The sequence below is a fragment of the Nilaparvata lugens genome, chromosome 7 (genome assembly GCF_014356525.2).
Source record: "Nilaparvata lugens isolate BPH chromosome 7, ASM1435652v1, whole genome shotgun sequence".
NCBI classification, from domain to species: Eukaryota; Metazoa; Arthropoda; class Insecta; order Hemiptera; family Delphacidae; genus Nilaparvata; species Nilaparvata lugens.
This window is the reverse complement of record NC_052510.1, coordinates 23852485-23867714: the sequence shown is the minus strand read 5'-3', so window position 1 is coordinate 23867714 and position 15230 is coordinate 23852485. Positions and strand designations below refer to the sequence as shown.

Genomic DNA, 15230 nt, shown 5'->3' with positions numbered 1-15230 from the left:
CATGATTGAAAAATGATGATTTATAGCCGTTGCCTTCCCCTTCTATACTTCCTTCTAGATGACTCATCTTTCTCGGTATTTCAGCATGTTTTTTCCTGTTCACACCATTTAGGGCAGAAGACCATGTGACAAGGTTTTCTGCTGACATGGTCTAGAATCATTCTGCAGAATGCGCATTTCATAAATCTATGTATGTAGCATTGACTCTCATGAGTTCAATAGCATTGACATCATGTTATAACAATTATTTTTATCAGTATCCTAAAGTACATTCTATATGAGATCATTTTATCTATATAATTTTCAGTTCTCTAATGATGGCTGTTACTCATTATCACTCTGGCATAGCCTTTTTGGTTCATCAACTTCTTCATCATCATCATCATCATCATTGCTCCATTTACAAGAAATAGAATGTTGTCCAAATGCCAAAGTATAAACTCCATCATCCAATATATGTCTTTTTTCATCAGTATTGCTTAGTGCTTTTTTCTTCTGAACTAGTGTCATGATTTGATGCTTCCTGGACATCACCTGCTTCCTAGAGATGTCTTTGTTCTCATAGAGACAGTCAAGGTAGTCCTGAAAGGTGATGTTTCGTTCAGCATATGGGTGGGATTTCAACAGTTCTTGTCCAAGTATTGGTCTCCTCACTCCTTTAGCTTTCTTTATCAAACCACTCTTCAATTGACTTGGATCTTTGGTGAAGCATCTGGAGACATACAGCTTTGATCATAGACCCACATATTCATGAGGAGCTCTGCCAGCATATTCATCCTTGAACTTTCCAAGTACCATCTTGTTTGTGTCTGAATAGCATGGGTGGTCGGTCAGATACTCAGATGTATCAAAGGTGTCTTTCAGTTGCTGGTTGTTGATGATATCATTGTAGAGGTTCTCAGTTCTCACAATGTAGAATAGGCTGTCTGTATCCTGGTAGAGCAGTTGCAGGTTCTCTTTGTATGTCAGTTTAATCACATTGTAGTGAAATTGATACATAAGGGTCTTGCTAATGTCCAACACTGACAAACCAATGTAGAGAGGTTTGTTCAGCTCAACTCTCTCCTTTTGCAGTGTCATGGCACAAATCTTCTCGCCAAAGATAATGTGGTCCTTGTAGGTTGGTCGGGCAATCAGTTTCCTTAGACATTTCTTATTGTTAACAAGCTCCATGTTCATATGCTTCCGAACATTCTCCATTGTCTTGCCAAAAACTGCATTGTTCATCAGTTTGAAGAATTTTTTTTCAAATTTATTCCTTGACTGTTGTCGAAGTTTGGTGTCTAGCATGATGTAGGGTGCTAGGAAGTCCTCCTGCTCAAACCTCATACCTTGATGAACTTTAGTGATTTTCAATCCATGTTGTACTGCTTGCTTGAGGGTGTGGTAATGACATACATATTGTTCACGGTATCTTAGAGTTGTCATCAATCCCAACGATCCTGATTTTGGTGTTTTTTGTTCTCAGCTAGGAATGGAAAATCATTGTGGTAGTTGTGTAGCTCAGCTGGGTACTCAACGTCCACCTCCAAGATGTAGCCAATCTTTTGAACATCTCCAACACCATCAATACCACTGCTCACCCCCTCCAACTCATCTTTCTCCATCCACTGGTATTTCCAACATGGGAGTGGTTGACACATCGCCCAGCCGTACAGGTTGTTCGCATCTGTGTACAGGAGATATGATGTTGGCTTCTTGGGGTCGACAGGCGCTCTTGTGTGGGCATTGTTGGCAACAGCATGTTGATGAACGCATGTTGTTATTCCGCCTCTGATACCTCGTTCAATGAACATATACATGTCATAGTCAGTTAGGAGTTCTAGTTCAACTTTTGTATACTTCAGCATAACATCAAAGGAGAAGCCTGGCGATGTAAAGTAGTGTGCACAATCCAAGTTATAGTTTTTCAAGCACATATCTCTAAAGCTTTCAAAGACTTTGGTCAGAAGGAGAACATCTGTTTTGAGGTATAGATCACTGTACTCTCCCAGGGTCTTGCAGTCAAATTTCTCCCACACTTGTTGAGCATGTTCATATGCCTCATCACTGATGTGGCTGTCAGTTAGCTTGCTGAAAAACTCTTCCTTTGGTGGTAGTGAGGTCTCCTCCAGTTTTTCCCATGAGTTGCAATATTCATAGGGGAACACACCCTTTCTGGAAACCAATTCCAGTTTGTCTCCAAATTCTCTAGCTGTATGTGGTAGCTAGGTTGTCCAAGCTGTCCAGTGTGAATCTGAAGGTATCGATGAATTGTAGATGCAGTTGCTGGGAAATTTGTTTGGTGAATGATATGTACTATTCTGATGTGTTTGGGATGACAGTCAGCTGCTCTTTATCGGTTCCAAGGTGCAGTATGATCAAGAGAGTATTGTAATTGGAAGAGTTGTGAAGAAAAACAGGGATGAATGTTGTATGACATCTTTGAAGGTTGCACTTGTTGCACAGAGCATTCCGGTAGACTCCTGTTATATGACAATGGTCATACACCTTGTCACCATTGAATGGTTTCTCTCAGGCCTCACAGTTGGTGACAGCATTGTGTCTGGCTTTCTCCCTCTCAAAAAGTGGAAGCATCTTTATTTGATGATGATTGATTGCCTCATCCAGGTCTCTCGCATGCATGTTCAGAGTTTTGATGAAGGGTTTGGCTGCATCAGGTCCTCTGTAGACAATTGGCTCCTTAGGGATGAGATTGGTGAATGTCAGCCATGATGGAAATAAGTTCTTATCTCTTACAAAGTAGAGGCAGTAGCTCATTGCTGTGTGATGCTGGATCACTTTGGTCGCCTTCCCAATCCATTGCTGCTCTTCCTCAGGCTTCTCCAGTGGACATTCAAAATCTGCATAGGCCACCAATGGTAGTCTAAATTCATTCAAATGTTTCTCAAATTTCATTGTTGGTGGGCTTCCATCTTCCTTGAGTTGAGGCATGATGATCCTAGCAGTCTGGTTGTTGGCACAGTACTCCTCATGATCTTTCATCCTCTGCTTGCCATTATTGTTGATGGTGTAGTGTGTGAAACATCTACGACAGATTATGATGTGGTGTCCATTTTTAGTGAGCTGAGATCTTACCAATTTTTCGAAGTTTTTTATGAAACAGTAGTGACTGTTGATATTTTCCTCTTCTTCTTCTTCATGAGTAGTGTTGGTGGCTTCACTGCTGTCCTGAGTTGTGGTGGTGGTGGCTTCACTGCTGTCCTGAATGGTGGTGGTGGTGGCTTCACTACCATCATTGTCATGAAGGAGTAGTAAATCGAAATGATCCTCCTTCATTTCTTTTGCAACACGTCTTGGATAAATAATACACTTGGAATCCATCCCATATATATTGACTGTTACACTCAGATTATCCCTCTCAAAACGGTCAATTTGATTGATGGTTGTGGGGGAAGAAATTCCATTGAAATTGTATTTTTCAATGAGCTGATGATATCTATCATTGATCCATTGAGGATCACGCCCCTCAACATGTTTGGCAATGATTGCCCACTTGAAACATTGTTGATCACTATTCTTCAGATTGATGATGGCTTTTCTTGCTGCAATTTTGGCCTGCAGTTCAATGTAGGAAGATCCTCAAAGTGGTTTGTGCTTGCTTATGCGTATGAGGAGACCATCGATGATAATACTCCATCCACTAGAGTTGCCCTCGAACTTGGCCTCTTCTTCCAACAGCTTCTTGCACACCTCCCTGATAATTCCAGCAAGATCGTTGGTGTTGAATATGGAATAGTTAGGTGTCTTGAAGGCTAAGTTCTGAAATTCTTCCTGCTTAAAGTTCTTCTCATCAAGGTGGCTGCGTTAGTATGTAGCCTCCAACACCAGGTTGACCTTGATTGGCCCATGTGTCTGGAACTCCTGACCTATCACATCAACAATCTTTGTCTGCAGGCTGTTCAGCAGAGAGTGGAAGTCCTTTGCTTAGTTGGGTGAAGATATGTTGTTGGATGCCTCCTCCAACGTACAAAACTCTCCTGACGAGCTGCTGATCTGCTGGCATCTGGTAGCTTTGTTCATCTGTAACATGCATACAAGCAGATTAATAATAGGATGCAATGTAGGTGGCAATCATCTAGAGTGACACAGTCATCTTGAATGACATGTCTTGCACTCAATCTAGATGTTTACTATATATATGCTACTGAGAACCAATCATATGATGGTGGTATGTTCTGAAAAAACAATGTTTGAAATCAATATTTTGAGGTTAGGTTAGGTTGGAAGAACTTACTAGTAACTTCTGCAGACCTAACCTAAGCACAGTTCATTGTCTACATTTATTGTTGACATATTGTTCATAGAGCTCCACAGGCAAAAACATACTCATCCACAAAATATATTATGCATTACATTATGAGGTGACATACTCGAAATCATTGAAAGGTTAGGTCTGCAGAAGTTACTAGTAACTTCTTCCAACCCAACCTAATCACTGTTCATTGTCTACAATCATATCAATCTGTTGACTTATTGTTCATAGAGCTCCATAGGCAGAAACATACTTATTCACAAAATATATTATGCATTACATTATGAGGTGACATCTGCTGACATTTTGTTTATAGAGCTCAACAGGTATGAAGACTAAATAATAATAAATAAATCATATAAATCAATACATATCCATTTTTATGAGTAGAATAAGACAAATTTCTTCATCTCTTTTCAAAACATATAATAGAAAACATTTGTGTACTAACCTTTTTTATACAATTGAAGATCAAAACGGTGGTGGTGTGTCCTACAATACTTTTTCACAAAGAGAAGTGTGTGGCTGTGCTGCAATGTGCTGAAATGCTGAGTTCTAGAACTGAACGGGGGAGATGTGTCTTCTATAGCTCTTGACTGAACACTGATGGTCCTCCCACTGTTGTGAAGACTATATATTAGGGATGGGTATCAATACATCGATGTTTAAAAACATCAATGTTTCAACATCAAACATCAATGTTTTTAACATTCATGTTTTTAACATTGATGTTTACTGTTCGATGTTTTTCACTTATTGATGGTTTTACCTAGACATCGGTCATCTGATGTTTTTCCCAACTAAAAAGTAAAAACATGTCTAATTTTTTAATTTGATAAGAGTTCTTTTTTATTTTTTTGTTTGAAGAGGATTATCTTGTGAGCAATAAGCAATAGTAACAGAATTACAATCATTATCAATCAATTTAGTGTAGTATTCTGTTTAGTGTTTTTTGTGAATATAGATCACTCTTGTGAAAGATCTCGCATAAGTTTTGATTTCCTGCAGATTGCTATTTTTATTTTTCAATCAGGCTCTCTGTATTTTTATGTGAGACTGTTGGATACTCTTGAAGATTTACATTACTTCTGTGGCCAGTGTCAAGGTTGGATAGTTAGTTATTTAGAATTGAATAAGAGGTCGGATTCTTCATTTCTTAGGAAGAAAGAGTTTTTTTTTACTACAATTATTTCCTTAACATGTGTTTAACACTAATTAATCTAGCTCTGGAAAAGAGGTCCTCGTATTGTAAGGAGTGCAGATATCCATATAAAAAAACTTAATCCATTTTCATTTCCTAAAAAATCTATCAGGTAATGAATGAATACGAAATGAGTATCAATGATTACTAAAATTAGCTTAGGGTGAAATTTCAAGACCGAATCCTCAAGGATATCCCGAGAGGTTTCAGACTAAACCATGAAGATGACAAATCTTGTGAACTAGAGTTGATGTATCTTTCTAGTCACAACCTGACTTCAATTATTTGAAAGACTGTTACTTGAATACCATAAGTCCAAAATTGCTGTGATTCCAGTTAGTAACTGTTGAAATAATGGAACAATAGCTCCAGATAAAATTGTAGTCACTTTAGAAGCTCTTTTTGTACTCTACAATCTGAGATCAGGTATAGCGATCTATCTCATATTCCAGGTACACCTGACAACAATGCTCCTTGTATTGTGAAAAACACCTAATTTTCAGCTTCAAGCATCATCACCAACTACATTGTCCACACATTGATATTTCACACAATGACATAAGTTCTTGAGATTATGTTCTATGAGAATCTCCCGTAAGATACACTTCATTTCCGTATTTCCTAGTGGAGAGGCGCGCTTAAGGACACCTCAAGGATCAAAATTTCAAACACATAACTTTTGACACAATGCTCAGATTTCATCGTACTACACTTCATCCTTCTTGGTTCGTCACGACGGTTCGAAATCATGCATAATAAGTCAAATTCGGTCAAAAAATGGAAAATTTATTGTTGAGTGTACTTAAGCCCATATTCCAATACAAAGAAAATGACCAATTTCTATATTCAAAGTTGCATGTCTTGTGAAATACTTCTGATAAAATTTCCAAATCTAGTGAGAATGTGAAAATTGTCCCCCTCTACCCACTCCAATAAATAATACGTTTGATTCCAAAACAATTTGGAAGTTGAGATTTTAAAAATGGCAATTTCAGTTTTTACATTTTTTTCGTAATTTTACTGTTGATCAAGAGTTTCTAAAACGAGTCTGATACATCATAGAAACTTATGATTGATTACAAATTGTAGATAAATTCATCCTCTATGAGCTCAGTTGCCTAAAATCCATCTTGAATCACTTTTCACTATCATAGAACTGCCAAAACCATTAATATGAGAAAAATATCTACAATTTCTGGATTTTTTTCAACAATCAAATCTCACTTCACAAACATATTTTTTCATGAATTGTTCACAGCAGATGAAATAGAAAATTCTATTGTACATTTCAAGATCATTTAATAATTTTTATAATAAGGGGTTACTGAGATACATAGCTTTGAATATAGAAATTGGCCATTTCTTATGTATTGAATATTGAATATGAAGTACCTACACTCAACAATAAATTTTCTATTTTTTGACCGAATTTGACTGTTAATGCATGATTTTGAACCGCCTTGCCGAGCCGAGAAGAATGAAGTGTAGTACGATGGGATCTGAGCATTGTGTCAAAAGTAAATTATAAGTGTTTGAAATTTTGATCCTTGAGGTGTCCTTAAGTGTGCCTCTACTAGGAAATACTGAAATTAAGTGCATCTAACGGGTGATTCTTACCCATGAACTTATGTCATTGTGTGAAATATCAATGTGAGGACAAAGTAGATGGTGATGATGGTTGAAGCTGAAAATTAGGTGTTTTCCACAATACAAGGAGCATTGTTGTCAGCTGTACCTGGAAATCTATATGACATAAAGCGCTCTACCTGATCTCAGATTGTAGAGCACAAAAATACGCCTAGAGGGATTTTGAAAAATACATCTAAATTGTAACAATCGGAAGATATTGTTGATTAAAAACTAAAATTCATCAAAATTGATTTTTTCTTCAAATTTTACTAATTTTTGAAAACTTATAACAGAGTAATCATTGGAGATATAGAGTTCCGAGTGATCTCATTTTTTTCAGAATTATATAATCTGGGAGAGATTTGGCAGAAATAGCTGAAAACTGGAAAATGAGCCAAAAATATGAGGTTTATGGGCTATCTTGTATCTAGCACAAGGAAATCTTGCATGAAGAAATTGGTTCTGGACTTCTCTTATGTACCCAAATAATATATTAAAAAATCAGAACTACAATATAAATTGAAAGCACACACCCTTTTTTATGTCTATATTGACTGGACTAATAGTATCATCCATAAAAACGTAGGGCGATAAACAATGTTCAAAAACATCAATGTTTACTGTTCAATGTTTTTCACTTATCGATGTTAGGATGAAAAAAAACATTGATGTTTTATCTTTCGATACCCATCCCTACTATATATTTAAATATATATATATATATATTATATATATATATATATATATATATATATATATATATATATATATACTCCAGAGTGGTGGGTGGGAGACCTCCTGATTTATTTTTAATTTTTAATTATCAATTTTCTTTTATTATTCATTTTTATTTATTTTTGATTTTTCATTATTAATTTTTTTCCAAGTTTTGAAGTTTTGACCTTGACCTTGAGGTTAGGTTAGGTTGGGTTTGGTTTGTTAGGTTAGGTTAAATTTTTTAGTTAGGTTAGGTTAGGTGGAGAATTCTGGCGCATGTTGCGCCGGGATTGGCAATTTATATCTACTGACTTTATTGTGTTTTAAAAAAGAAAAATAGAAGGAGTGTCCTAACTAGACGTTCTAGATCAAGACAATGCCAATATTCACACAATGTTACACTATGAGAATTACACCTCTGGTGAATAATGTAATGTAAGTTTGTAAACGAAAGACAAAAGATTGAAATTGAAAGTGTATTGTTTATTGATGTAAACCTTGACCTCTTCAATATGATGTAAGGAACTAAGTGTACTAATGAAAAGATTTGAATTAGGCACATGTTATTTATTGTGCTAACTTTTTTAACGTTATCTTTTGTGCACTAAAACAATTTGACAAATAATAGTTTGTAAAGGAACAAACTTGGACAAATAAGTAATAATTTGAATTTGAATGAATAGAATTGAAATATAATTATATTTGATAATTGAGTAAATTTTCTGAAACTACAGTTGACTAACTGTCAATATGTTTGAATAATGTCATAAATAAAATTGATTTCAAAGATAAAAAATTCTAAATGACTAATATTGCTTGAAAAGATAACCTAAGCTTCACTATCTGCTAGGTAACACAAAAGAGTGAAAATGTAAGTTGATATTAAAAAGACAGTCGGTCTCAACATGAGATAAAAGAGATTGAGATTGCCAAATCAAAATGACAATAATTAAGATCTCAAGACATACAAAATATTATCATAGCTGAGATAAACACAGACAATAACTGTGATTGCCGTGTATGCTGTAGAAGGACAGATGAATCCGCCTTATTGAAAAATATAAGAATATGTAAATATTGAAATGTCAATATGCAATCCAATGCTGAAAACCAGTGAGTTCAAAGATTGCATTAATCTAAGCAGACTTGGGATGCAGGTAAGTAAAAACATAACCTAGTTAAATTGTGAAATGCTAAGAATGCTGTCATAGCATTGAAGACATTCAAAGGACAATATGCATGAAAAAATAAATGGAGTGAAACAAAGTGACAAATTACGTTAACAAATGCCTTTGAAAAGGGAACTACAAATACATGAAATTGAAAAAAGATGTGACTCATCTTTAGGACCATGAAAAACACCAACCAAGAACGTCTCCTTGACTCCAGTGAATCCAAGAGATAGGTTAGCTCTCCTGAGCCATCCTGTACCCAAGAAAGGATCGTTGTGTTGGACCTTAATTGCACTGCAAGGCCATTGTACAGTTAACTCTTAGCGCCTTCACAAGACCGTAAAGTTAGCTGGTTACAAGATCAAAATGTTGAATGATGGAGTATAGAAAAATATGATGTTGTACCGGTGACCAAGTAGCGGCATGAAACTGTTGCTGGCGTGATTTGAGACTGAGCGCACATGTAGGTTAGGTGTGACCAAAACAATAACACATATTGAAAGTGGATACAAAAGTTCAAAGATTACCACAAATCGACATGATTATCTAGAATTTGGAACTGTTCATAAACAATGAATGGTGAAGGTCACTAGTTGGTGAACATAGTGCCATTGAAATACATTAACTCCATGTTATTGCCATGAGAGAATTTACCTATTCTCTGTCAGAAGTGCCGACGAATAATTGTTGAAATACATTAACTCCATGTTAATGCCATGAGAGAATTTACCGATTATCTGTTGGGAGTGCCAATGAATAATTGTGATGGAATGTGAGAAAAAAACAGTTCCAAATTCACAGAAATCGATTGAAATAAATCACGGTGATGCCATAAGTGAACAAGAGTTCCAATATAGATGGATGAAGCTTGAAATTCATAAGTTATGAATTTAAGATGCAAAATGACCACAAGGAAGTGAAGTTGGAATTTTCAAAAATTGATAATTTGATAAAAAACAGAGCAATTCCGGAGATTGATGTCTCGTTATGACGAGGATGACCAATGAAACCATTTTGACACAAAATTGAAACTTGAATAGGTGATAATTGGAATAAAACTTTTAATTGATGAGAAGACATGACAGACCAAACTCAACGCTTTGGTGACAATGAGAAAGGACAAGGAGGTAGGTTATGTTACCACAATTTCTGGTATAGCCACATGATGACTGAGTAGAAAAATAAATGCTAGCAAATACAATAATCCAATTCAAAGATTAAATTGATAAAAGCAATAAATAATAATCAACAATATCCAAAATCAAATAATAAATTGAAAAGATACTAAAGATCAATGAGGCTGTTGACTGTGTCCATGTAAGCCAATGACAAGAAATCAATATTTAGATCAATATGCCACAAAATGACAGAGTGTGACCAACAAGAGGTGAACTGACAAAAACATCCGAATGATGATGCCAAAGTGTGGACATGAGATCTAACACATTGGAAATAACAAAATCTAAGGGGCGATTGCTGAGATCGGGTCTGGCTAACCCGGCGCAACGTTGGTCTAGCGCAACTTTGGTCTCGGTTAAAAAATCGGTTTGCTGTGATCGAGTTTAGCCGTCGGTCATCTCTTGGTCGAGAGCAACTTTGATCCCCAGGTTTAGCCAGACCGACGCTCAAGTTTAGCCAGACCGAGGCGCAACTGGAGGAATCCACGGGGAATTATTGTCGAAATGTTGGCAACAGCCATCTCGAATGCTAATTTGGCTCTCACACGCTGTCTTTGCGTCTTGCTTTTGCACTCTCTCACTCACACTCACTCACTCTCCCATCATTCGTTTCTTTTTGTTTTCTCTTCTTCCCCTCCCTCCCACCCTCCCTCACTCTCTCTCTCTCTCTATCCCTCTCTCTCTAAAGCTGTGTTTTCGTAACGGGCAGAAGCAGAATCGATTGCAGTGCACCCAGGCGGGCAGAAACAGTAACATTCGAAGAACTAGTTCTTTGACATGAATTTTGCTTTATGTGTTATGGGTAATGAACTTTTTGGGTTGTCCAAAAGGTAATTCTGAAATGATTATTGGAGATTTAATTCAATAAAGTGAATTAATTGCTTTTTAAAACTCAGATAACTTTTCCACAATTATTAGTTACTTCAATAATTATGCAAAATTCTATGCTTTATAGGCATGTCAATCTAAGAGTTAACTTTTCATTTCCTATGCTTGAAATTTGTAAGGGTAAATTATTTGAAGTAACTGATTGTATTTCATTATTAATAAGATATTATTTTATCAACTAGAAGCATTCCATTATTAATAAGATATTATTATAATTATTTTATTAACTAGAATCAATTGCCTTCAGAGTCAATGCATGTTCTTTGAATCACATCGTTTATAGGTAGGCCTACCTACTATGAGTACCGTATTCAACTTCAAAGGCCTATTGAAGCTCTATCGAAAAAAAATCAATAAATAAATAATAAATAAGTGCTTTAATTTTGGCATTTTTGGAATCTATGGGATATATTACACCAAGGGATATCAATATTGTAAACGTTTTTTAGGCAATTTTATTTTAGCAGTCCCCTTTTTGATCATTGGATGGGTACGGTCCCGGCTGATATACAATCATGTATAAGAATCGTGAGGCCAATTGACTGCCTAAATCAATATGCCTTCTCAGGCAATGTTCAATTAGGGACTCTTCACCAGTAAAAGCTATACGAATATTGGAAATTATTATTATTATTATAGATTAACACATATGACATGTACAAAGTGTATTCAAACAGGCGAACTAATTCTAATAATTATTGTTGAGATAACTATATCTTGCTTTAATAAACGAGTTCTGTTATGGTACTTTAAATAACACATAGCCTATTTTAAAATGGATGAATATTTATTAACTATAGAAGGTAACTAGTACCCTTGTGATATTCCAAAATGAAACATGATTAGTTTCGACATTTTCAATAAGGACTCTCTTGACAATGACATAATTAGAAACTGGTCATGCTTATTTTGAATATTTTAGGGTAGGCCTACTAGTTATTTTCTACAATTAACCATTAAAGTTGCCCTATTAAAATTAATATTTTATTAGGGTATTAATTAGAATTAGAGTAGCCTTTCAAACTCCTTATTCACTATAATGTTCTAAAAGCTTATCAATTTTAATCAAAACCTTGGAAATATAGCCTAGAAGGTAGAATTGAAAGTGATTATATTTGATTTGGCTTGGAACATCATATTTTCAACTTTTGCTTAAGTTATTTTTCATATTCAAAGAATTATTACCCCTTCAATGCAGTAAATAAGTACTATTACTTAATTCTTAATACAATACATAATAATTGTGATACCCTATTTTATATCCAATTCAAGTCTATTATTTAACTACGTGTTACCTATAGCATTTGCCAGTCAGCAATGTTAAATAATTTTATTAGTTCCAAAAAAGCAGAAGACATACAGAACCAATAAAGTTGTTAATAAGAGTTCGATGCTTTTGGGTTAAATATAGATTTAAAAATCCCTCAAGTATAAACAATTAAAACATATTTTATTAATTTCATGTCACTTGCTGTTTTCTTCAAAACTACCTGAATTGAAGCAGTTAGCAGGAGCGATCAGAAAAAGAAGATATTATTATGAATAACATGAAATAAACACATCAAGATGTACTGAAAAAATGAATATATTTCTTAGATTAGTCCATCTCTTTCTTCTGTAGGCTACTACATCATACATGAATCATATCCATGGAATATTATCCATAGTTGATTTTCTTTGTCATCCTCTACTTCTGGCTGGTACATCACTAGGCCTGAAATCAAAAAGTTATAGATAATTTATTATTCATTATAAAAAAAAAACTTTGCAAAGTGAATTCTGAAATTGATTGTAATCTGTATAAGTTTTTAATTATATTTCTTGGGAAGGAACCCTCCAATAATGACAAAGTAATATTATATGAGAAATTCCAATAAACCAACATTCAGTTGAATTATTATTAGCATCAATCTGTTAGTTGTGTAATTCTGAATGATTGAATAAATAAATCTCTATGCAGGAATTGGGATTAATCAGTGTGCCCCTAGATCAAAAGAACTTGTTGGTGAACAATATATTTTTGGATACCATGAACATTTATTTATTTATTTCTGTGGTCAGTAGGCCTACTTCTCGACCGTTTGGTTTACTTAAGTCTTCCAAAATGTACTGCATAAAGTAATTTTTAGTTCTACATTTAGAGAAACAAGTTTAATGAAACAAATGGAAATAATCAATAAATTAATTGCTTAATCTGAAATGATGATTATCTACAACATTATAAGTAGAACTAAGTGATTTGAAAATGAATACCAAACTGCAAATACATTAATCTCTCTCAGAACAATGTGATATTTCATCCATGAATTTAATCATAAATTTTAAAAGGTGGAATGACTGTCATTAAAAGCTATTATTCAGTGTTTTCTACCAGCACTTGCTGGGTGAATTTTTGAAGTCATCTATTCATAGTTCTAATGTATGGTCATTTATAAAGTCATCATCCACTCAAGATCAAGATGGACAGTTGAGAAGAGTGTTTTAAAAACAATTTTAACATCAAATTATTGATGTAATGTTATCACATTATTAGATAATGTTACATAAATTATTTCTTTATGGAAGGAATCCCAAATATTATGAATAACTCTATTCCCTGAATGATAAGTGAATACATTGTTTTTTAAGCACTCTTCTCAACTGTCCATCTTGATCTCATGTGGTTTCAGGTAGTTTCGAAATATTAAGATTTCCTGTAAGCTATTAATGATTTCAAAATTCAGCCAGTTTTTCTATTATTTTAGTCACGTACCATAGTTAAATCTTACTATTTGAATATCTACCATCAAATTGATAATAAAACATTGAAGTGGATAAACCTTTTTAAAAAATGGGAAACTGTATAAAATGACATCGCCTATATAAAGTTTAAAAAATGAGTGGAATTTTATCTTACCTAACTAACTTATTCTAAGTATAGGTTCCAAAGAATTGTTCCATCCTGGTCAACAAAAAAGAATTTATATGCATTTCCTTTGAGCACATTCTCTTCAATATTTTGTTTGTAAATGATACCTGAAAAAAGAAACATAATCTTTCAGCATATTCATTTTGGAGATAATGTGAAGTTAATCATCAATGATAAGACATAGTTTGGACTTTGAATAAATTAGAAGTGAACTGGGCCTCAATAAACTATTTACATTAGATGTAAATACTATAAGTATATACTTACATTCATAGCACATAACAGAAAACACTTTAAAGTTTTATAATATAAATTAAAACAGGTGACACACGACATAGATAGATTAAAAACACTGAAAAACTTACATTACACTCTCTGCTCGGTTGAGAAAGGGGACACAGTTCCTTAAAAATTTCCGATTATAATGTAAGTTTTTCAGTGTTTTTAATCTATCTATGTTGTGTGTCTCCTGTTTTAATTTATACTATTCACATTGATATACCTGGCATCACGCAATATATCGATCAATAGAGCATGAATAAGTTTTTCAAATACATTACTATTGTAGTTTTAAATGAGTTTGGTAGCAATGGTCAACCAGAAAAATAGTACCTATTTTATATTTTTCCAATGGCAGTCTTTCAATATTCAATTACACTGACTCTGATCAAGTTATTACTATAACAATCTATTTAATATTGTTTCCAAGTGATTTTAAATTATAAATTAAGAGAAGATTAATTCATAGATAGGTACCAAAGACAAAGTAAATGTTCTAATAGTCAGGTTAGTTTTGTTATTATATTGATAAACTATGGGTTTACAATATTTTGAGGTGCAACAAGGATAATGGAAGTTTAGGACTTAGAATGTAATGAAATACTTCTAAGTCAAATTATGATGTTATTTTTAATAAATCCTTTTGTGAAAACTACTAGCTGCATTATAAAAAATGTATTTTGTGATTAGGCCAACTTACTGAAAGTGTAAAAGATTGTTAGCATGAAATGCTAAATGTTATCTTGGTTGAATAATGTTTTGAATCTGATTATTTAATGTTAATCTAATCAATCAATCTTGAATGAGTTTAAATCTAATCAGTTGATTAGATTTCTCTCTTTCTTGTGATAATTCTCTACCATACACAAACTAGCTAGTCTAGGATTTACATTATTATTAAATATTACAAATTAAACATTAAAAGAAGAAATAAATAAACTTTTGTCAACTTCTTACCTCTTGAAAAATGAAAAAGATAGCAATTTGGACCTAGAGACTAGGT

At 34.0% G+C, this 15230-nt stretch overlaps 1 protein-coding gene across 1 annotated transcript; it reads right to left on the bottom strand.

Moving 5' to 3' along the window:
* Window positions 1-324: 324 nt before the first annotated feature.
* On the bottom strand, window positions 325-1329 carry LOC111061018. Its single transcript, XM_022348706.2, has 2 exons — window positions 785-1329; window positions 325-712 (listed from the first exon to the last, which is right to left on the bottom strand). Exons 1-2 carry the CDS (start codon window positions 1327-1329, stop codon window positions 325-327), a joined length of 933 nt encoding a protein of 310 aa, XP_022204398.1.
* Window positions 1330-15230: the final 13901 nt, after the last annotated feature.